Source organism: Entelurus aequoreus, linkage group LG13 (assembly GCF_033978785.1).
Source record: "Entelurus aequoreus isolate RoL-2023_Sb linkage group LG13, RoL_Eaeq_v1.1, whole genome shotgun sequence".
Classification (NCBI taxonomy): Eukaryota; Metazoa; Chordata; class Actinopteri; order Syngnathiformes; family Syngnathidae; genus Entelurus; species Entelurus aequoreus.
Window position 1 is genome coordinate 43,413,346 of NC_084743.1, and position 25,551 is coordinate 43,438,896.

Below are 25,551 nucleotides of genomic sequence, written 5' to 3' on the forward strand. Positions count from 1 at the left end.
CTTGCATTGATTGGATTCAGACAAGACAGGATGTTTAGTAGTTGCTGATAAGCTCCACAACTTCGAACTGACATTGTGTAGGAAAAAAAGTCCACCTTCCATTCCAATGAAAGTGGTAGGTTTTTCGTTTCTTATTTACGTTTTTCGTTTCTTATTTATCCAGCTCCTATAATCTTTTTTTTTTGTATACCCTTTAGAAGAAATACATTGAAGGATAACTTTGCTTGTGTAACCTTGTACTTTGAGGCCCTTATTTTGTTAGCGCAGGCAGGACGGCACATCACTTTTATTTTGAAGACAGGAACTGTGAGGTTGGTCTTTAGACTCTTGACAACAGGTGAGTGGGAGAAAGAGTCTGTGTTGGAATAAAAAGCGTTTCTCAAGTTCCTGCCTCCCATTTTTTCGCCATACTGGGCATGCACAAATGGTCAAAGTGAAGATTGATGATCAGTAATGATGTCCTTACCACTCCGTTATCGACCGGTAGCTCGCGACCAACGTAATGGGCACCCCTGATGATGAATATATACCTTAGAGAGCAGACTTCAACGGTATCTCCTGTGAGCTGCTTCTCCGTCAAACACACTATCAGCAGCTTCACTATATTTTCATGGATAAATGTCTGCCATTAACAAATCATTTTAACAGCCTTGTCCTTGTGATATTATACCGTGTATGGACTCATCCTGCGTCAGTATGGTGCAAGTTATAGCAGTGCAATGCTTGTACATCTTTGCAAAGACCCAAACCACAGTCAAATCAACTATAGAAAGTCTACAATCACAAAATATAATCTTAAAAAGAGCGATGTAGCAAAAAAAAAGAAAAGAGACATAAGCAATTTTGGAGATTGAATCTTAAAGAAATTGAGAATCTCAGAGAGACAAACACAACACTGCGCCGATATACAAAAGTTCTGTAAGAAGATCACACCGCTCTGAAGATTACCATCGATGAGATTGATCAGAATACACAAATGAATTATTTGATTGTCACTAGGCTTTGGATTACACCTACTGTATACCAGGGCAGTTGACAACAGAGGAGAACCAAATGAAATGGATATTGTGCCGAAAATGTAATTTCAGTTCTTATGTGTCTTGTACATGTAAGAATGGACAATAAAGCTGATTGATTGATTGATTGATATTGCCTCTACAGATCAACAAGTGGCTAATGTTGGACAATCAAAGAAAGTTGATGTTGATATAAACACCACCAACATGTATTCCACCGTGATGTATGTAGTTTTAGTTTCACACCACACAAAGAAGCAGACCACACATGCAGGTCTCCAGGTAAAGATGACAATGTGAAAGGCAGTGTTGGGACTAACGCGTTACAAAGTAACGCGTTACTGTAACGCGTTACTGTAACGCCGTTAGTTTCGGCGGTAACTAGTAATCTAACGCGTAATTTTTTTTATTCAGTAACTCAGTTACCGTTACTACATGATGCGTTACTGCGTTATTTTACGTTATTTTTTATGTAGTATCGGCTAGAAACTGAAGATCTGAGTGTGTTTTGTGGCAGCGCTGCGGTGGAAAAAAAAAGGCGTACGTGCTTTGTGTGGGTGGGGACGGGGGCGACTCCCATACCGTAGTTGAGGAGCGCAGGGGAGACGTTCCTTCGGGGCTAACAACCTTCACTTTACCCGGAAGTGGTCTTTACAGCTGAGGGTGAATGACGAGGCCGGCGGTTTGTTGCAACTTTGTGACTTTATTGGACGCAGCCATCCAGCAAGCTAGAGAACCTGCACGCACTCACTGTCCCGCTCGCTCACTTCTCTCGCCCACTCACTCACTGACGTCACTCACCCACATGCTGTCATATCTTAAAGGGCCACACACACGCACACACATAAACGCTACTATCATAACAACTAACAAAACATCAAGGCGAAGCCAAGAGTCGATTTTTTTAACAAGGAGAAATTCTCAATACTTTTCTTTTGTCGAGCACAAAGAAAATAACATTTTAGTTAAATGTAAGTTGTGTCTTGGATCAAATATCCTATCTACTTAGAGTTAAAGTTAAAGTGCCATTATGTTGCAGCTATTTAAAATAGTTTTGTCAATTTGTTCTGGCCAGAAATAAATTGGCCTTTGAAACATATCTTTGTCTTTGTGTGTTGTATGTAGACCACATTGCTTAGCAGAGTTCAGTGATGCAAATGCATGTCAAGTTGATCAACACATTGTATTATTCTCCAGTGCAATAACAGTACTGAAATGAAGGCTAAAGGGCATTAATGGGAGCTTTTAAAAAAGAAAAGAAAAAAAGAAGTAACTAAATAATTACTTTTCAAAGTAACGCATTACTTTTTGGTGTAAGTAACTGAGTTAGTAACTGAGTTACTTTTGAAATGAAGTAACTAGTAACTATAACTCATTACTGGTTTTCAGTAACTAACCCAACACTGGTGAAAGGGTCCTAACAGTTCAACATTTTATTGATCAAGTGCAATGCATTGATGTTTTTGTTTCAGATACTTTGCTAATGAGCCCTTTGCTGACCTGCATCGCGTGGAGGGACTCAGAGGAGTCTTCATCGCCACACTTATTAACGGGTCCGTCAGTGAAAACAACATGCGGTCGGTCATCACTTTCGACAAAGGAGGGACGTGGGAATTGCTTCAACCCCCCACGGCCGACAGTCTGGGAGGAACTGTAGACTGCCAGGTAAAACACTTTTTGCTGTTAATATTTTTTTTTTCATGCACTTCATCTTACACTGGTACTCAGATGTTAACTTTGGAGACACCTAAATGGCTTCAAATACTTCAAAGATTCTTTATTATCTATTTTGAACCATTCAATTGATCGCAACTGGACTGTTCAGTTTGTCTTCTATGCTCATGGACTCTGATCGGACATCCTTATTTCTAACACAAACAACAGGATATGTGTAAAATGATTTGTTCTTTTGAGGTTTAAAAAAAAAGTTACATTTTTGTAAAAGTGTACTCCTGTGGAAAGAAACTTCATTACATTTATATTCAATTTAAACAAGTGATATTTATGTACTGCCTGAAAATATCCCCATGAGAAATTAATAGTATTTTTTTGACCCTGTCTTTCAAGAATCAGAATTGAGAATCATTTGGGAAACGGAATCGTAACAACACTAAAATCGTCCATATTAAGGCTCAAACCTTAATATGAACATAAATTGTTTTGACGAGTTGTCTGTAAAGGAAGACTACAAATAATTTTTTTAATAGATTGTTACACATGACAAATATAATGCAACAATAATTCAATAACAAACCTCTTTCTATATGTTGACCATGGTGCTTAACTTTCACTTAATTGTATTAACCTTGTAAGCAGTTAACAAAAGACCAATGTTGGATGGGGTACAATGAGCTTTTCATGAAGAGCTATCATCTCACTCTCCTCTCTTGCTTTACTCTTCAGCTCAGCAAAGGTTGCTCTCTCCATCTGGCCCAGCGCTGGAGCCAACTATTAAACATACAGCTGAGAAGGATACCCATTTTATCTAAAGAGTCTTCACCCGGGCTCATCATGGCCACAGGTACATTTGTTGTTGATTTCTTGAATCAGTTATACCATCCATCCATCCATCCATTTTCTACCGCTTATTCCCTTCGGGGTCGCGAGGGTCGCTGGAGCTTATCTTAGCTACAATCGGGCGGAAGGCGGGGTACACCCTGGACAAGTCGCCACCTCGTCGCAGTCAGTAATACCAACCACTTATTATTTTTATTAAAATTTATTATTATCTATGTAAACCAGGGGTGCCAAAAGTGCAGCCCAGGGGCCATTTTAGTTTTTTACTGGCATGTGGCTTATTTTAACAATAAAATTGGTTATTAATGAGATTTGCTATTTAATATTACATTGTCAGCTATAATACAAAGCTTATATAGCCTATGATACAGGATATTAACCTATTTGGATTGGTTTTAGCATATATAATGCACAACATGATTAAACTGGCCCCCACATTATGTCTTACAAAATAATGTTTCATACTTTAATTGATGTGATGTGGGTCTTAAATTTATTTCAATATGGTGTAATTAATACAGTGATTACATTTTGTGGAAGCAAAATTAAGTCAATAGTGCTAAATGTCACAATAACGAATATCGACTCATGGCGTGACCCTAGGATGTAGAGACAGAAGGCGGCGCTCAGGTAAAATAGCACAATTCTTTACTTACAGAGTAAAAACAGTAGAAAGAAAATGCACCAGAACAAAAGAGCGCCAGGAAAGGAAAAAAAACAGAACACAGAAAAATACCTAAAAAAGGACATGTGGGAACATGACAAAAAGTAAGCAAAAAAAAAAAATCACATGACTATGTTTATTCTTTTTGGTCTCAAAGCCCTCCTTTATCCAATAACTTATTCCCTGTGTGTGTAAATAATATGACATTATGTACCGTAATTTCCGGACTATAAGGTGCACCTGACTATAAGCCGCACCAGCTAAATTTAGGGGAAAATACAGATTGCTCCATATATAAGCCGCACCCGACTATAAGCCGCAGGGTTTTGATGTGTAATTAGCGTAGTATATAGGGGTTCCTGCTACCACGGAGGGGATTGTCGGGACAGAGATGACTGTTTGGGAACGCAAAGCGTCCCATTTATTAACAATAAATCTTTCAATCATTCAATCAAACTTTCACATCTTTGACATGGCGAACAGCATTCGTGCAGAGTACAAATAATACAACGGTGCAAAGTAATACAAAGTGCTCGCCTGTACGTTATCAAAATAACCATATGAAAAGTCAGTCTTTAATCATTGTGTCATCGTCTTCCTCCTGCGTACTAAAACCACCGAAATCCTCTTCGTCGGTGTCGGAGAAGAACAGGCCGTAAATAAGCCGCACCCTTGTATAAGCCGCAGGGACCAGAACGAGGGGAAAAAGTAGCGGCTTATAGTCCGGAAATTACGGTAAATATATTAATATCAACAATGCAACAATATGAACATAACAAAACAAAACTGTGAGTACAAACATACAACTTAAAAATATCAATCTCATCACACTAGCATCGATCCAATACTGATACTACACTGGTTTACTGAAGTTTTGCGTGTATTTGAAACACGTGCAAACTTGATAGCACATGCAAAGCTGATCTACTAAATTTGTGCAAAGTGGACACTGTCTGTTACAGACACAGTTGTGTCTGTAAAGTGAAGAGAATAAGGTGTGCTATTGATTTTGCATCTTTGTCTTCATGAATATGCATAATATATGCTGATCATCAAAATGCCCACAATACTGGGAGGAGAAGATGCAAATATATTATACAGCATGCGCAATGTGATTTATCAAAACTTATCACCGTTTTAGGAGCACTATTCTGTGTTTTATTTAGCACGTTTGAAAAGGACTTGCAAACTGACACAGTTTACGCACACGGCTGTGAAAGAGGCGTCCTTGGGCTGCAAAGACACACAATGGACAGAGAATCCGCCGTCCTATATGTACGTGTCAACATATTTGAATGGTCAGAAATAAAAATATTATACATATTGTCTTTTCAGCAACATCCGTTTATAATTTCATAGCTGCTGGATGACTTAGGAGCTGATTAAAACAAATTCAATTGATGCGTTTTGGTGTCATTTAATATTTTTTTAATGACGTTCGTTTTTTCACATATAATTTATATTACTGACACAATAGTGCAGCTGCCCTCCCATGCACCTTATACTGTTAAAAAAAAATAAAAAAGAGCTCATTGTAGATGCACCGCATGACTGTTTCTAAAATGTCAATTAAAAGTTGTAGATGTCTGCTGCTTGTTTGAAAACATATCAAAACTCCGCAGGTAGGAGCATTATAACATAAATGTGCAGTAAATGAGTGTCTCCGTGTTGATGCCCCTTATAGTACACGCTAGGGTTGTTCGACATACCGGTACTAATAAAGTACCGCAATACTAATTGATTGAAATCGGTACTATACTGCCTTTGAAAAGTACCGGTACAGTTCTTTCATCTACGGCGGTGACTACATAGCCGAGGCGCATGATGTTGAGTGTGTCAAAACGCACACACAAAGTGAATACAAGCAATAACATCAAGATGGGGAAGAATGGCCAAAAACAGCTATTCTACTGGTTAATAAAGAGGGTGCATGAAGCGCAATATGGAGGTATTTGGGCTTCAAAACTAACGGTAAAGGTGACGCTTTAAACAAGGAAGCGCCACGCTTTAAGTGTTGCTTTAAAACACGCCTCGCCAAAAATGGCGATTAGTATTACCACCTGTGCTTCAAACTAAGGTAAACATTTAAATAATGAACATTCAGATCTGCACAAGTAGCTATAAAGAGTGACTGGTAATAATGTAGTTGTTACACCTGTCCTGCTGTTCTGCTCCAGTGCAGACTGAAGTAGAGGAGCACAGGGCAGACGTTCCCTTCAGGGTCGATGTTTTTGTCGGGGGTAACCCTTCACTTTACAATGGGTCTGCTAAACTCCACTTTCCGGTCAGAATTCTAGGCCGCCGATTTGTGACAATCTGGTTGCTTTATTATTAGTTTTGCAGGACACAACCGGACCCATTCATTCTTCTACTGCGCAGTGCTCGCTCTCCCTCTCTCTCTGTTTACTCGCCCACTCACTCACTGACGTCACTCAGACAACACGTTGCCATTCTCTTAAACATACATACTGTACACTACTCTCATAAGTTAACTAGCTCCTCTGTTGTGCACATGTAGATACATAACAGGTAGATACATAACATGTAGATATTTAGATGTGCACACAGCTGCTTGGTTTGATGCCAAATATTAGCGGAGTTAAGACCGCCCAAGACAGTGTCAACTAGTGCAAGTAAAATGACTGAATTTTGTAACAAATTGCTACAATTTGTGTTTTATCTTTAACAAATGTGTGTTTTACCTGCTACATGTCTTATTTGGGTACATTTATCCATAGTTTTGTTTTTAGTACTTACTAATACTTTTATTTTTCTTAAAACACAGACCAGGACTGGCAACCATAAATCATAAGTAATTTAATATTATATTAATAAAGTTTTTTTAAATTATATTTTAATCTAATTCTTGATTATGGAAAATTGTAAATTGTTCTTTGAGTGCAACAAGAAAAACACAATGTGTTTAATGCCCTTTAATTTATATTTTACCCTTCTAAAATCGTTCTTTGCGTGCAATAGAAACATATGTTTATTGTATTGTAAGTTTTTCTGTTAGAATAAAGCCAAAACTGAAAATTTGGCATACTTCCCTTTATTTGGAAAAGTATCAAAAAGTATCGATATACATTTTGGTACCGGTACCAAATTATTGGTATCAGGACAACCCTAGTACATGCACAATCCTCATTTAAATAAGGCTGTCTGCACCACTTTTCAGTTGCATATACAGTCTTAGTAAATCATATGCAATGTGCCCATTAACAGTACACGCTATTTTATAGATTGTACACACTGTTTCGGGTGTGGTGGTTGGATCTTAGTAAATCAGGCCCTTGGTATTATTACCGTCAACATTTTTGGTAATTCGCCTACCCTTACTTCTTAGTTGAAAACAGCTTTTTTTTATCAGGGTTGTTAAAAAGGTGGTCTGTGCAAACCATGTTTTATTTTTTCAACAACTTCCTCTTTCTGTGATATAAAAGATAAAGTACAGGGAACCTGATACACCACCCAACAAGTCAAACTGCCTCCCATAATAAATATTCACTTCCGGTATTGCCTGAAACATGACATTTGGTTGTACACTTTTAGGTGTAATCTTTTAATTTTTTTTGTGAAAGCAATACACATTATTTTGTGGAACTGTCTGTTCATCAACCGCCTGCAATGAATTATATTTGCCTCTTTACATCTGGTAGAATATATTGATTTGTTGAAGCTCTCTGGTATCCCCTTCATCCAGACCGTCCCGCTAATTAAATTCCTACTAGATAATGTGCATGATGGGAAACCGCAAGAGAGCACAGAAGAGAGCGTGGAAGTTGCCGCCACCATTCGCTTCGTTATCTCTCTCAAACAGATGGGCTAATTACTGCTGTAAGCCCATCAGGCACTCCAGAGGTCAAACACATGAATGGTTCCAGGCCGTTTGCATAGTGTACACACTCTGCAATGACAGGTTTACATACCAAACATCCTGAATAAACATAGACACACAAACCAAGCTCTTGTGCAGTATCACAACCGCCGTCATTTTATTGGTGTAAGAGGATAAAATCATTAATGTTAGTATAGAACCTCCTGGGAAGTTTAAATCGGAAGTGTTGATACATTTTGAATTGGCAGACCGGGGTGGTGGTTCCTCTCTTTAAGAAGGAGAATCGGAGGGTGTGTTCCAACTATCGTGGGATCACACTTCTCAGCCTTCCCGGTAAGGTATATTCAGGTGTACGGGAGAGGAGGCTAGTCGAACTTCGGTTTCAGTAGAAGCACTATGGTTTTTGTCCTGGTTGTCTGGTTGTTTAACTGTGGACAAGCTCTATATACTCAGCAGGGTCCTTGAGGGTGCATGGCACCAGGTCTTGGAGAAGGCATTCGATTGTGTCCCTCGGGAAGTGCTGTGGAGAGTGCTCAGATATTATGGGGTATCGGACTGTCTGATTGTGGCAGTCCGTTCCCTGTATGATCGGTTTCAAAGCTTGGTTCGCATTGCCGGCAGTAAGTCAAACCTGTTTCCAGTGAGGGTTGGACTCTGCTAGGGCTGCCGTTTGTCATCAATTTAGTTCATAACTTTTGTGGACAGAATTTCTAGGCGCATTCAGGGCGTTGAGGGGATCCGGTTTGGTGACTGTAGGATTAGGTCTCTGCTTTTTGCAAAGGATGTGGTCCTGATGGCTTCATCTGGCCAGGATGTTCAGCTTTCACTAGATTGGTTCGCAGCTGAATCTGAAGCGACTGAGATGAGAATCAGCACCTCCAAGTCTGAGTCCATGGTTCTCGCCCAGAAAGTGTGGAGTGACATCTCCGGGTTGGTAAGAAGATCTTGCCCCAAGTGGAGGAGTTCAAGTACCTCAGAGTCTTATTCATGAGTAAGGGAAGAGTGGATTGTAACATTGACAGGCGGATTGGTGCAGTGTCTGCAGTTATGCGAACCCTGTATCAATTTGTTGTGGAGAAGAAGGAGCTGAGTCGGTAGGCAAAGCTCTCAATTTACCGGTCGATCTACGTTCCCATCCTCACCCATGGTCATGAGCTTTGGGTTATGACCGGAAGGACAAGATCACAGGTACAAGCGGCCGAAATGAGTTTTTGCTGTCGTGTTGCAGGGCTCTCTCTTAGAGATAAGGTGAGAAGCTCTGTCATCCGGGAGGAGGTCAGAGTAAAGTAGCTGTTCCTCCACATCGAGAGGAGCCGGGTGAGGTGGTTTGCCCCGGACGCCTCCCTGGGGAGGTGTTTAGGGCACGTCCGACTGGTTGGAGGTCACGAGGACGACCCAGGACACGTTGGGGATACTATGTCTCCCAGCTGGCCTGGGAACGCCTCAGGAGGAGGAGGAGCTCCCCATCTACTTTGTCCAGGAAAAGGAAGTCTAGGCCCCCGTGATCAGACCTCAGATAAGTGTAAGAGGACGGATAGATGGAAAAACGAGTAGAAAAATAGATAAGATAAATGAGTAGACAATCACTTATTCCATTTTGGTGTAAGTCCTAATGGGGGAGCGCGGACATGCAAAATAACTGCACACTGCAACGTCTACGAAAAATACGAATAAGAGGCCACTTGACGAACTGTCACCCATTACATTATTAAATGTTAAATTGTCAGTTAACCTCCTGAGAATCAGCATTCTTCAAACTAATACAAAAATGTTCATAGCAGAGGACGACGCTTCTTAGGAAGTTAGAAAGGGGCTGCATTAAGCCAGGGACACATAATGGAGGGCAAAAACAATTACTAAAACTAACAAAAGTGATGTAGAACGACATAGAATTATAAAATACTTCACTTTAATTTTTACCCCCCAAGATTCAACTTGTAAATACCCACTTAAATACAACCATGATTTGGTGAATGGCAGAGTATGTATTTTAGGTGTACACTGCCTTCCGCCCGAATGCCGCTGAGATAGGCTCCAGCACCCCCCGCAACCCCGAAAGGGACAAGCGGTAGAAAATGGATGAATGGATGGATAGATGGATGCAAGAATTATTTTATTCCTGTTTTTACAATACTATTAATTGAAGTTAAATATTATCATGGCACATTTGGGATTAAGTTGCACAACAAAATTAATGTTAAAAGTTGTTTTTAATTTATTTGTAAAGAATTAGAAGTCAATGTATACTGAGAGTTATATTAGAGTTTGCCAATTCCAGTCTTTTTGTTGGATTTAGCAGAGGGAATGCGCTCTGAGAACACTTCCAGTATTAGTTAAATTAGAAAAAATAATAAATGCCCTCAACAATTGTTTGCACTGAATCTGTTGCACACTGCTCTTGTATTCAGCTACTTTTACTTGTGTTTTATGTCCTGTTCCTATGTTTGCACTTGAAATGTTTTTATGTCCTGTTCTTACGTTTACATTGTAGATGTATTTATGTCCTGTTCTAATGTTTACATTTGAAAGCACCTTGCGGAGTCGCAGTACTAATTTTGTTGTTTTTAAAACAATGACAATAAAGTTATTCTATAAAAATTGAATAACAACTTGCAACACAGAGTTATAAGGCGACATATAAGTCATAGTCATGACTTTGTGTCACAGTGGAAACCTCAAACTGTATGGCGTTTTAAGATAACGCAGGTAAACTATAACCGCTTCTGCTTCTTCTCGCATTTGTTAAAAATTTTATCTGTATACAGTCTCAAGAGACCTTATCTTTTTATGGTTTTGGAAATAATTTCTTAGAGCAATCTTCCGCATCTTATGCTTATCTCATATTATATACTGCTAAGTCATTTTTACTTTAATATGAACCTTATAAGTTTATACAGCATTCACAGATATTACACAGATAGTATACTATCAGAACCACCAGATGGGTTACATAGATTATATTAGTGTCCATACACTATTTTCATTTTATTCTACTTTAACTGTTTGATCGTTTTATTGTCCTCATTTTTCTGTTGTTGTTACAGATTTCTAAATATCCCCATAGGGATGAATAAAATGTTCTCAGTGCAATAGAATGTACAAATTACCAAGTACTGTAATTTCCAAGATACAAGCTGGTACGCTTTATGCAATGTTGCAGCTAATTTATGAATTTTTCTGGGTTCACAAGCTTCGCATGCTGCCAATACATTTTGCCTTGTTGCATCAGACCAATGAAATTGCAGAACGGGTCACGGTGGACCCATGAAATTTTGTCTACATCACACAATCATCACACAGTCATTTAGTAGGTCCTCATAATGGAGAAGACACGACAAAATGCACACATAGTAGTTCCAGAGTCAAAAGCGATCATCCTGGCCATTAAAAAAGGAAACAGCCGCAGCACAAAACGGAAGGCCGAACCGGCTAGCAGGATAAGGAGAATGACCGTTTTTAATGACCACCCTGATAGTCTACTGTACGCCATCTTAAAGGCCTACTGAAACCCACTACTACCGACCACACAGTCTGATAGTTTATATATCAATGATGAAATCTTAACATTGCAACACATGCCAATACGGCCGGGTTAACTTATAAAGTGCAATTTTAAATTTCCCGCCACACTTCCGGTTGAAAACGTCTAGATATGATGACGTGTGCGCGTGACGTCAACGGTTGATACGGAAGTATTCGGACCCATTGAATCCAATACAAAAAAGCTCTGTTTTCATCCCAAAATTCCACTGTATTGTGGACATCTGTGTTGGTGAATCTTTTGCAATTTGTTTAATGAACAATGGAGACTACAAAGAAGAAAGTCGTAGGTGTGATCGGTGTATTAGCGGCGGACTACAGCAACACAACCAGGAGGACTTTGAGGATAGCAGATGCGCTAGCCGAACGACCTCACCTTGACTTCCTCCGTCTCCGGGCCGCCAACCGCATCGGTGATCGGGTGAAGTCCTTCGTCGTACCGTCGATCGCTGGAACGCAGGTGAGCACGGGTCGTGATGAGCAGATGAGAGCTGGCGTAGGCGGAGAGCTAATGTTTTTAGCATAGCTCTGTCGAGGTTCCGTAGCTAAGTTAGCTTCAATGGCGTCGTTAGCAACAGCATTGCTAAGCTTCGCCAGGCTGGAAAGCATTAACCGTGTATTTACATGTCCAGAGTTCGGTAGTATTGTTGATCTTCTATCTATCCTTCCAGTCAGGGACTTATTTGTTTAGTTTCTATATGCAGTAAACCCGATGCTATCACGTTAGCTCAGTAGCTAAAGAGCTTCACCGATGTATTGTCGTGGAGATAAAAGTCACTGTGAATGTCCATTTCGTGTTCTCAACTCTCATTTTCAAGAGGATATAGTATCCGAGGTGGTTTAAAATACAAATCCGTGATCCACAATAGAAAAAGGAGAGAGTGTGGAATCCAATGAACCCTTGTACCTAAGTTACGGTCAGAGCGAAAAAAGATACGTTCTGCACTGCACGCTAGTCCTTCACTTTCACGTTCCTCATCCACAAATCTTTCATCCTCGCTCAAATTAATGGGGTAATCGTCGCTTTCTCGGTCTGAATCTCTCTCGCTGCTGGTGTAAACAATAGGAAAATGTGAGCAGTCCTTCCTCCGGTGTCGTCACGCTACTTCCGGTAGGGGCAAGGCTTTTTTTTAATCAGCGACCAAAAGTTGCGAACTTTATCGTCGTTGTTCTATACTAAATCCTTTCAGCAAAAATATGGCAATATCGCGAAATGATCCAGTATGACACATAGAATGGATCTGCTATCCCCGTTTAAATAAAAAAAAAATCATTTCAGTAGGCCTTTAAAGGCATTGTTTTTTGTGTGTTTTTTTTTGTGAATGAACACAAGCACCTGTGCAAATATTTCATGTTAAATGTGTAAACCTGCGGCTTATAGTCTTGTGCAGCCAATACTTTTACAAAATAAAACTTGTCCAAGATGGGTGTGGCTTACTGTATATGTATTTGCACTCTATAGCCCAGAAATGACGATAGTGTTATGTAGTGATAATGTACAACATTTACCTTGGAGAGTGACCGTGTTCCCAGTGAAATTGGTGTTCACGTTGGTGGTTGGATATTTGCCTCCGTAGCTACAACACCAGCTCACCCTCACTGTTCTCGGACTGCTCTGTCATTGACTACGTTTACACTGCAGGCCAAAGTGGCCCTAATAAGATTGTTTTTTTAGATCTGATTTTTTTAAATGTTATTTTTATCTGACTCCGGTGTAAACGCAAATGTGGCCCCAATGTGGCCTCGACGTCACTTGCATGCGCACTTTGATAAAGTGAAAACAAAGGAAGTGGACCTGGGGGAAGTCTACTCCAAAATAAAATAAAAGTCGCAACACCTTAAAAAATTATGTTTTTTTGGGGACGGCGTGGCGAAGTTGGTAGAGTGGCAGTGTCAGCAATCGGAGGGTTGCTGGTTACTGGGGTTCAATGCCCACCTTCTACCATCCTAGTCACGTCCGTTGTGTCCTGGAGCAAGACACTTCACCCTTGCTCCTGATGGCTGCTGGTTAGCGCCTTGCATGGCAGCTCCCGCCATCAGTGTGTGAATGTGTGTGTGTGAATGGGTGAATGTGGAAATACTGTCAAAGCGCTTTGAATACCTTGAAGGTAGAAAAGCGCTATACAAGTATAACCCATTTATCATTTATTTAGTTTTTTTACGTGAAAGTAATATAATGTATGAATGGAAGTATATAGTGTAATATATTTGGGAGTGTTGTAATATTTTTATGGCTGTTAAGTAGAGGAGACACGGACATCAGCGTGGATTTACGGGAGATTTATTTTTCAACTCACATGTAAGCAAATGCACCACAGCGTCAATTCCGGTCTTTCAACAATCGCTATTTCTTTGGACTCAAAAAACATATTTATATATTACATATAGCCTATTATTTGCGCACTATTGACAAGTGATGCACCAAAAATTGGGTCGGCCTAAATAGAAACCGAAACCTGGTGTTGTGATGAAATATCCATTTCCGCTGGCTACTTTGTCTTTCCGCCGCACACGAGTGACGTAGCTCGCTCAAAGCTGACAAAAAAGATCACATTCAGGTCATATTCAGGTCACATACAGGTCACGTAGCGTTTAGACTAAAGTCACATTTGAAAAAATCAGATTATAATCAAATTAAGGACTACCTCCTGATGTGGCCTGAATCTGATGCCAAAAGGTCACATTTGAAGCACTTTTGATCGGTTAGATTGGCAAACAAATCCGATCTGTGTCACTTGAGGGCAAAAAAAATCTGATTTGTTGTGCAGTGTAAACGGAGCCACGGTGTGCAAGAAGTACCGTTGAACGCTGGTAATTTATACTTGGGAGAACAGACTTCTACAGTATCGCCTTCAAGCTGCTTCTCCATCTGACACCATTTACCGCTTCTCCATATTTTCATGTATAAATGTCATGCATAAATGCTGTAACAAATCTGGCTCCAGCTTTCAGTATGGTCCCCAGTTTGCCGACTCGAATTGGTACGCTTGAACTGCCTTGCATAGTCAACTGCACAGTCGGTCATGATATTTATTATTTCTTCAGTTCAATGAATATCATCTACTTCTTCTTCTCAGCATTGTCCTTCACACTCACCTTCTCCGTTCCCATGATTGAAAAATAAATTAGTGTTGATCTGTCGGAAAAACTGCCCAAAGATAGGTGTGCCAAGCTTATGGCATCGTATTCAAAAATACTTGAGGCTGTAATTGCTGCCAAAGGTGCATCAACAAAGTATTGAGCAAATGCTGTGAATACTTATGTGAATGTGATGTTTTAGTTTTTTTTATTAAATTAAATTTGCCAAAAAAAAGTATGTAGAATCTTGCAAACAAAAAAAATGTATTCCCTTTTGGAATAAGGCTGTAACATAAAAACATAACATTTGGAAAAAGTGAAGCGCTGTGATTACTTTCTAGATTCACTGTATAAACTATTGCAAGTGAGGAAGATCGAATGTTTTGGGGCATTTCTTACGCTGCTATTTTGACATTTACTAAGCCCACTTATCGCTCATAACTAAAATTTATGCTTAAACCAGAAGACAGCTCGTATCTCAAAATACTTTTAAGTTAAGTTTCTCTTACCATACCATACCATACCATACCAACTTTATTAATAAAGCTCTTTAAAAACAACCACAAGTTGAGTTACCATTGTACATATTTTCTACTTAACTAACTTTATAGATATCTTTAAAAAACAGCGTCCAACAGACAGCAGAACAGTGAGTAATGCTATTGTGTGGGTTGCTGATTTTTTTCTCCTCTTATTCTAGGTTCGATTGGCAGGAACCTGGCCAACAAACCCAATGTGTATGTGTCGAGTAGCGCTGGAGCCCGATGGAGAGAGGTTAGTCAAATCTCAGGCGGACAGCAAAAAACCCAATATAGTTTCCATATAACCCCATATAGCAATTTTCAATTTAAAATGTCAATAAGAAATCCGTTTATATTGATAGTTAACATATTGTTAACTTCATCAGTCTTGCAAAGCAGCCTGAAACAATAACAGCAACAAGACTATTGTCTAGTTACACAACCTGAAAAAACTGTGACTTTTCTGTTCAGTGCAAAGTGAACTTCAAAATAAAAGCATTGCGGTATTAATACGGACTCACCAGAGAAACAAACAAAAATCACCTGTTTTTGTTTAGTTTTTTGATATAGTCAACCACCAGAAGTAACATTTGTTCATGTACACAATCTTTATTGTCATTGTAATCAACGCAGCAGCTCTGCTAGATACAAGTTTAAATGATCAAAAACCGAAGAATAAAAATACTAATTTGCACAAATGGAGAAAAATAATTGTAAATTGCCATAGATTGCGAAGTCCTTTATTATCTCCCATTCTCATCATGTCGCTGGCCAAATAATGACTAGTTTCAATTTCAGTTATGTTGATAAACGGGCAAACGAAGGGCAGATCAGGTTTCATCTTACACACTGTCATTAGCTTCTTTATTTTCCGGCATATTTTCATTGGGTTGTTCTTGTTTTTTTAGACCCTGGCAGGCCCTCATTTCTACACATGGGGAGACCATGGAGGTATCCTTGTGGCTATCGCTCAAGGTGGAGCCACAACACACCTCAAGTAAGTCCAATTTGTGTGTGCAGTGTTTCTTTCTTCTTTTGGAAAGCTATTAAGGAACTCATCTCTGGTATGAGATCATTAATCAAGAGGAGCAGATATTGTGAATATGAAGCAGTTTTTTTCCACCAAATCCCTTGATGAATATGTTCAATAAAGCAAGTCTGCGCCAACATCTAAAATACAAAGCAGGGATTAGGGCCTGGGATTTGCATTGGCCACTTTTTAGATCAACGCCGCAATTAATTTAAAATGACTTGCAATGATCATGTGCATATTTATAGGCAAACGCTACAGGTGTATGTATATTTTGGAGGTTTCGACAAATCGAGACTCAAATTGGTACGTGATGAAATAACAAATTTAATTCTACTTTGTATCTTACCTGAAATACTGATTTACTTTTATTACAAAATATGTCACGTTATTTGTGCTCCTATAAAATCTATAAATTTGTAATACAAAGTTCTCTTTTACATACGGCAGTGTAACTAATCAATACGTCAACATCACTCATTATAGTGCTGTTAAATTAGGGTCCATTTTTGGTTCGGCTAAAATGGACAAGACTATGTTAGCTCTGTTATTACGGTTCATTTAGTCATGTGTTGTATGCAGTCCTGGACCAAAAGGATCAGACCCAACAAGATATAATGTCATCAAATGCGACCATAACCAGGCGATGGTTAGCAACAATCAACCGAAAGCTGAGCAAAATCATCAAAAATAAGAGTTAAATGTAGTCCAGAAGCGGGGGCGGTATGGCGTAGTGGGTAGAGCGGCCGTGCCTGAAACCTGAGGGTTGCAGGTTCGCTCCCCGCCTCTTGACATCCAAATCGCTGCCGTTGTGTCCTTGGGCAGGACACTTCACCCTTGCCCCCGGTGCCGCTCACACTGGTGAATGAATGATGAATGAATGATAGGTGGTGGTCGGAGGGGCCGTTGGCGCAAACTGGCAGCCTCACTTCCGTCAGTCTACCCCAGGGCAGCTGTGGCTACAAATGTAGCTTACTACCACCAGGTGTGAATGAATGATGGGTTCCCACTTCTCTGTGAGCGCTTTGAGTATCTAACAATAGAAAAGCGCAATATAAAATGTAGTCCATTATTATTATTATTATTAGAAGCGTAATTACAGTACAGTAGTTGAATTAAGGAGACCTATGGCTTATGGCTTATTAGCTCAAGTTGATAGAAATGACGTTCCCTTGTTGGGAATATTGAGGACCTATTTTATAAAAACATCTCAACTTGTAAAAGATCAGTCATGGAAAGGACAAAAATACAAGTGTGAACGAAACAAGATTGCACTAAATTGAGCACCAAGTATCTTTTTAAAATGTTTGGTCCATACCAGAGTACAAGTGTGAATGCATTTTGACAGATAAAGTTTTAAGGCCAAATTTGAAACAAGGCCATGCCCACCACACACATATGGATATTTAAATATTCAACATATTTTTCCATGTGTTTGGCCTCTTTTATCCAGGGGTAAATTTAGGTTTTTTCCCTTTAAAAACATATTTTTTTAGAAAACACCGGCCAGAGTGGAGAGTTTAAAAAACTCAGTTCTCAGCATTTTGTTGTTTCAGTCACTCATAACATGCACAGATAATTAACAAAACATTCATGATTTTTTCTGGGCTCCGTGTGCACTGATTTTAAAGATAATGTACACATACATTGTACATTTAATATATAAAATTATGCGACCAAGTCATTTGTAGCTGCTTTTTCAGGCTTCTGGTTAAAAAAAAAAGTGTGCATAACAGCCATGTAATGTGCTTTCATGTGGACATACTTTTTTTTACTCTACTAGTGTGGATGGAGATTTTTTTGAAACACCAATGAGAGTGGAATTTAAAAAAAAGAAATTTAATATCTGTGTCTGTGCAGACATAGACAAAATTAAAGCTCGGCTTCCATAGCCATCTTGCACTGACGTCTCGTTACATCATACATATTTGTTATAATGTATACTGTAATATTTTGTTGTACATTTTATTCTTTATTATCACCTATTTATTATTATTACTGACATAAGGGAAATTACATGCAATTTATATAAAAAAACAGCCTATTTTCATAGAGAAAAGGCACAAATGGGCATTTTTTTTTTTTGGTCAAAAAATCAGCAAATTGAGGGGACTTGAATCCTGACACGCAAATATGTGCTGTATAAGGAAGACGTGGGCAGGTATTTACAAGTCTGAAATCTTGGCTTTTGCCTGGTCATAAGACGAGATTTTCATTGTCCATGCAGGTTTAGCACCAACGAGGGCGAGACCTGGACCGACTTTCAGTTTTCAGACAAAGAAGTGTACATTTACCAGTTGCTGACTGAGCCTGGTGAGAAAAGCACCATCTTCACCATCTTTGGGTCCTACGCCCACCAAAAGCACAGCTGGCTCATTCTGCAAGTCAACACCTCTGACGTTCTTGGTAGGTTGGACAGCAATGAAGGATGTGAGTTTATAGCTCTGGGAAAAAACTGGCATTAGTTTGTCCGAGCTCTGAGGAACTTCAGCAGCTATTTTATGTGTTTGCTTCTCATATGTACTTGTTAGAAGAATTGTTTGTAATGCGGTTGTAGTTTGGTGTGGGATATAGCTGCACTGCATCATACTGAACTGTTGATATTGTCCTCTGATGCGGTTTAGAAACTCCTCTCAAGAAGGGCAAACAACGTATAGTAACATAGATTCTGTTTTTTTTTTCCGTCAGGTGTTCCTTGTTCTGAGGCTGACTACAAGCACTGGTCACCATCAGATGAACATGGTAATGAGTGTCTCTTGGGCAGAGAGATAACGTTTAAAAGACGAACACCTCACGCCACATGTTTCAATGGCGAGGATTTTGACCGGCCTGTCACCATGTACAACTGCTCCTGCTCCCGCCAGGACTTTGAATGGTGAGGATCAATGTATGCGTTAAACACAATAATGGCACTTTGAAATGCAGAAATACATTTATTTGGTACCCCATTTGTTGTGTGAATGCTTCTTTGTTTAAAAATACAGAAAACAATTGAGAGACACAGGAATAAGCAAAGAAGTAAAACAATTATTAATATGATCCAGTTTAACAAATTATTCAAACTCAAAGTGTTTACAAAGTAAATGATAAATGATAAATGGGTTATACTTGTATAGCGCTTTTCTACCTTTTAAGGTACTCAAAGCGCTTTGACAGTATTTCCACATTCACCCATTCACACACACATTCACACACTGATGGCGGGAGCTGCCATGCAAGGCGCTAACCAGCAGCCATCAGGAGCAAGGGTGAAGTGTCATGCCCAAGGACACAACGGACGTGACTAGGATGGTAGAAGGTGGGGATTGAACCCCAGTAACCAGCAACCCTCCGATTGCTGGCACGGCCACTCTACCAACTTCGCCACGCCGTACAAGTACAAGGATGAAGACTCTTGATAAACATCTTGAGCGTTATGGAAATATGAGATCACCTTATTTAACTCATTATGTGAATCACTATTTGTTCATGAGGACTTCATTATGTATATACAGTCGTGGTCAAAAGTTTACATATACTTGTGAAGGATATAATATCATGGCTGTCTTGAGTTTCCAATAATTTCTACAAGTCTTTTTTTTTTTTTTTTTGTGATGGAGTGATTGGAGCACATACTTGTTTGTCACAAAAAACATTCATGAAGTTTGGTTCTTTTATGAATTTATTATGAGTCTACTGAAAATGTGACCAAATCTGCTGGGTCAAAAGTATACATACAGCAACATACATTATACATTTTGGTGATGTAGAAAAGTTACAATAAAATCAAATTAGGTTCATGGCATGGCCTCTTAACTTCATGTGAGTAATTATGATTGACAACAGCTGTTGACTTCTCTGAGCCCATTTAAATTGGACTCATGTGATGCAGTCATTAGACTCGGTTACGAACGCGACAATGGGAAAGTCAGGAATGTCACTTGTAGCCATTTCAAAGCAGCTTAAGGTCCCAAGAGCAACTGTGCAGACAATTGTTCATAAGTATAAAGTGCATGGCACAGTTTTGTCACTGCCACGATCAGGAAGAAAACGCGAGCTATCACCTGCTGCTGAGAGAAAATTGGTCAGGATGATCAAGAGTCAACCAAGAACCACCAAAAAGCAGGTCTGCAATGAATTGTAAGCTGCTGGAACACAGGTGTCAGTGTCCACTGTCAAGCGTGTTTTGCATCGCCATGGACTGAGAGGCTACCATGCAAGAATGAAGCCCTTGCTCCAGAAGCGACACACTATGGCTCGTCTTAAGTTTGCTGCTGATTACATGGACATAGATAAGACCTTCTGGAGGAAAGTTCTGTGGTCAGATGAAACAAAAATTTAGCTGTTTGGCCACAATACCCAGCAATATGTTTGGAGGAGAATAGGTGAGGCCTTTAATTCCAGGAACACCACACTCTTTACAGAGAGTAAATGGGACAATGAAAAAGGAGCATTACCTCCAAATTCTTCAGGACAGCCTAAAATCATTAGCCCGGAGGTTGGGTCTTGGGCGCAGTTGGGTGTTCCAACAGGACAATGACTCCAAACACACATCAAAAGTAGTTAAAAAAAAGTCTAAATCAGGCTAGAATTAAGGTTTTAGAATGGCCTTCCCAAAGTCCTGACTTAAACCTCATTGAGAACATGTGGACAATGCTGAAGAAACAAGTCCATGTCAGAAAACCAACAAATTTAGCTGAACTGGACCAATTTTGTCAAGAGGAGTTGTCAAAAATTCAACCAGAAGCTTGCCAGAAGCTCGTGGATGGCTACCAAAAGCACCTTATTGCAGTGAAACTTGCCAAGGGACATGTAACCAAATATTAACATTGCTGTATGTATACTTTTGACCCAGCAGATTTGGTCACATTTTCAGTAGACCCATAATAAATTCATAAAAGAATCAAACTTCATGAATGTTTTTTGTGACAAACAAGTATGTGCTCCAATCACTCTATCACAAAAACTAAGAGTTGTACAAATTATTGGAAACTTAACAGAGCCATGACATTATGTTCTTTACAAGTGTATGATAGTGTAAACTTTTGACCACGACTGTATATATTTATTGAATTAGTCTGGGTTGCAAGTTGAACACAGGAAGTGAACAAATGTGTTTGAAATTACAATGAAATGGACAAGGGGTAGGATTCAATAAGCTCTGCTTCTTCGTACTCCTTTCGTTGTAATGAGAAACTGGAAATATGTGATGTACCATATTGTAACTGTTTGCATTTTCAAAATAAACTGAAACCGTAGCCATACCTACATGTCATTATAAACCCAACACCAAAATTGCTGGAATCGATGTTTTCAATATTAAGTTGTATTTTTCTTGGTGATAGCACATCTAACATACTAACATTTTATCCATTGTACTCTTATGAAGTGTACTGTATATCCTCCTCTTCCTCTTTTCAGTGACTACGGCTTTAAGCTGAGTGAAGACTTCTCTCTGCAAGTGTGTGTGCCTGATCCCGAGTTCTCAGGTGACCTTTATGCTTCTCCTGTACCGTGTCCTGTTGGAACCACATACCGCCGCAGCAAAGGGTGAGTTGCTACTTTTTTAGGTCTTTACACGGAGTAACTGCGATCAGGAATTCACGAATATCAGTTTTAGCGTCGCACTATAAACACAAGTGCATATTGTACCTCGATTTTTGGTCCATTTCGGTACAGTAAGGGACACAAATGCAAAACATAAAACACAACAACTTTCATGATTTTGTAAAAAAAGAAGTGTAAAACAATTGCAATAATTCTCCGGTAAAAAATACAAATACAAAATCTTTACTGAATAAAACAGTGGCATTTATTTTAATAGTCTGGGAGTTTCGGATTTGTAAACGGCCATCCTTCATCGGCTTGTGTCCCGGTTGTGCCTTCCTAAAAGCCTGGTCTCATCACAGTTAAAAACTTGCTGCGGTAGAAGCCCTCTCCGCCGATAAAATCCTTGAAATGCTTGATAAACTCCTCCGCGGCACTCCGCACCACACTTTTGGACATCAGGTCGCCATATAAATATTGAGCCTTTTCGTAAATGATAGCCTCAGAAATGCAACACATGTAACTTGAAACGCGTAGCAACATCCAAAACACACGCCAACGCCTAAATCACTTGTGGTACATGGAAAACACAACTCTTGCCGTATACAGTGCATCCGGAAAGTATTCACAGCGCTTCACTTTTTCCACATTTAGTTGTGTTACAGCCATCCATCCATCCATCCATCTTCTTCCGCTTATCCGAGGTCGGGTCGCGGGGGCAGCAGCCTAAGCAGGGAAGCCCAGACTTCCCTCTCCCCAGCCACTTCGTCCAGCTCTTCCCGGGGGATTCCGAGGTGTTCCCAGGCCAGCCGGGAGACATAGTCTTCCCAACGTGTCCTGGGTCTTCCCCGTGGCCTCCTACCGGTCGGACGTGCCCTAAACACCTCCCTAGGGAGGCGTTCGGGTGGCATCCTGACCAGATGCCCGAACCACCTCATCTGGCTCCTCTCGATGTGGAGGAGCATTGGCTTTACTTTGAGCCCCTCCCGGATGGCAGAACTTCTCACCCTATCTCTAAGGGAGAGCCCCACCACCCGGCGGAGGAAACTCATTTCGGCCGCTTGTACCCGTGATCTTGTCCTTTCTGTCATAACCCAAAGCTCATGACCATAGGTGAGGATGGGAACGTAGATCGACCGGTAAATTGAGAGCTTGCCTTCCGGCTCAGCTCCTTCTTCACCACAACGGATCGGTACAGCGTCCGCATTACTGAAGACGCCGCACTGATCCGCCTGTCGATCTCACGATCCACTCTTCTCTCACTCGTGAACAAGACTCCGAGTTACTTGAACTCCTCCACTTGGGGCAGGGTCTCCTCCGCAACCCGGAGATGGCACTCCACCCTTTTCTGGGCGAGAACCATGGACTCGGACTTGGAGGTGCTGATTCTCATCCCAGTCGCTTCACACTGAGCTGCGAACCGATCCAGTGAGAGCTGAAGATCCTGGCCAGATGAAGCCATCAGGACCACATCATCTGCAAAAAGCAAAGACCTAATCCTGCAACCACCAAACCAGATCCCCTTAACGCCCTGACTGCGCCTAGAAATTCTGTCCATAAAAGTTATGAACAGAATCGGTGACAAAGGGCAGCCTTGGCGAAGTCCAACCCTCACTGGAAACGTGTCCGACTTACTGCTGGCAATGCGGACCAAGCTCTGACACTGATCATACAGGGAGCGGACCGCCACAATCAGACAGTTCGATACCCCATACTCTCTGAGCACTCCCCACAGGACTTCCCTAGGGACACGGTCGAATGCCTTCTCCAAGTCCACAAAGCACATGTAGACTGGTTGGGCAAACTCCCATGCACCCTCAAGGACCCTGCCGAGAGTATAGAGCTGGTCCACAGTTCCACGACCAGGACGAAAACCACACTGTTCCTCCTGAATCCGAGGTTCGACTATCCGGCGTAGCCTCCTCTCCAGTACACCTGAATAGACCTTACCGGGAAGGCTGAGGACTGTGATCCCACGATAGTTGGAACACACCCTCCGGTTCCCCTTCTTAAAGAGAGGAACCACCACCCCGGTCTGCCAATCGAGAGGTACCGCCCCCGATGTCCACGCGATGCTGCAGAGTCTTGTCAACCAAGACAGCCCCACAGCATCCAGAGCCTTAAGGAACTCCGGGCGGATCTCATCCACCCCCGGGGCCTTGCCACCGAGGAGCTTTTTAACTACCTCAGCAACCTCAGCCCCAGAAATAGGAGAGCCCACCACAGATTCCCCAGGCACTGCTTCCTCATAGGAAGGCGTGTTAGTGGGATTAAGGAGGTCTTCGAAGTAATCCCTCCACCGATCCACAACATCCGCAGTCAAGGCCAGCAGAACACCATCCTCACCATACACGGTGTTGATATTGCACTGCTTCCCCTTCCTGAGGTGGCAGATGGTGGTCCAGAATCGCTTCGAAGCCGTCCGGAAGTCGTTTTTCATGGCTTCCCCAAATTTCTCCCATGTCCGAGTTTTTGCCTCCGCGACCGCTAAAGCCGCCCACCACTTGGCCTGTCGGTACCTGTCCGCTGCCTCAGGAGTCCTATGAGCCAAAAGAACCCGATAGGACTCCTTCTTCAGCTTGACGGCATCCCTCACCGCCGGTGTCCACCAACGGGTTCTAGGATTACCGCCACGACAGGCACCAACTACCTTGCGGCCACAGCTCCAATCAGCCGCCTCGACAATAGAGGCGCGGAACATGGTCCATTCGGACTCAATGTCCAGCACCTCCCTCGTGACATGTTCAAAGTTCTTCCGGAGGCGGGAATTGAAACTCTCTCTGACAGGAGACTCTGCCAGACGTTCCCAGAAAACCCAAACATGTCCAAAACATGAGGCCGCAAATCCGATGACACAACTACAAAGTCGATCATGGAACTGCGGCCTAAGGTGTCCTGGTGCCAAGTGCACATATGGACACCCCAAACACACATATGTTTAAGAATATAAATTAAAACATAACCAACCATGGCCTCAAGTAATTATTAAACTTAAGTCATAAACCTGTTGTTCACATTTTATAATTTTTATGATAGCACCACCAAATGTCAGATTAATGAAAATGGCTGTTCTGTTTCTTATTACAGATACAGAAAGGTACCAGGTGACAGTTGCAGTGGAGGAGATGTGGAAGCCAGACTGGAGGGAGAGATGCTACCGTGTCCAGTTGGAGGTAATTTGCGACTTCCAGTAGACAAGTGATGACTTTCTAAACTGTGGATGTTGTTGTACTATTACTTAAAGGGGTACAATTAAGTAAAGTCACCTTTAGTTACCTGTTAGTACCGTTTTTTATGTATTTTGGATCTCCTTAAGTCCTAAAAATTTGAAATCAAACCATGGAGGATTAGCAGAGATATGTATACAGTTCTTCCAAACCTTCTCCAAATGAGCCGTTTGAAATTAGAGACTTAAGTAAAGTATTTAGCCATACTAATGTCAGCAGATATCTCCATAAATGGTAGATGTTTACCCGCACAGCTTTGCGTGAGTTCACAATTTTTTAAATCTATTTGTAGTCTAAAGTTGTTGTAAATAAATTCTTCATTTTTTTCTATCGTCTTGTTTTTGGGGAAGACTGGCTCGTATATGCACAAAATCCGCTGCTGTTGTCATTTCTAATAAAAAGTAGTGTAGTAGGATACTCATGCTAAACAATGCCAACACTTCAAATCATAAGGTTCATGCACTTGGGCGTGAGCTTGCATGCTTTGGATGCCTCTGATCACTGTGTTTTGGAGTCTTTTGTTAACTGTGGGCAATCAGTGACGTCAGCGATTGACAAATGTACTAATGTGGGGATTTCTAGTTTGCAGCTCCT

At 40.8% G+C, this 25,551-nt stretch overlaps 1 protein-coding gene across 1 annotated transcript in view; it reads left to right on the top strand.

The window, feature by feature from the left end:
- The window catches only part of LOC133663427 (sortilin-related receptor-like), a 168,681-nt gene that overhangs the window by 86,453 nt on the left and 56,677 nt on the right, over window positions 1-25,551 (top strand). The window contains exons 9-16 of the mRNA XM_062067889.1: window positions 2,489-2,681; window positions 3,420-3,537; window positions 15,354-15,427; window positions 16,083-16,171; window positions 18,432-18,610; window positions 18,893-19,079; window positions 21,605-21,733; window positions 24,818-24,903. Of these exons, the coding sequence (XP_061923873.1) occupies window positions 2,489-2,681; window positions 3,420-3,537; window positions 15,354-15,427; window positions 16,083-16,171; window positions 18,432-18,610; window positions 18,893-19,079; window positions 21,605-21,733; window positions 24,818-24,903 (1,055 nt within the window). The remainder of the gene's footprint in view (window positions 1-2,488; window positions 2,682-3,419; window positions 3,538-15,353; window positions 15,428-16,082; window positions 16,172-18,431; window positions 18,611-18,892; window positions 19,080-21,604; window positions 21,734-24,817; window positions 24,904-25,551) is intronic.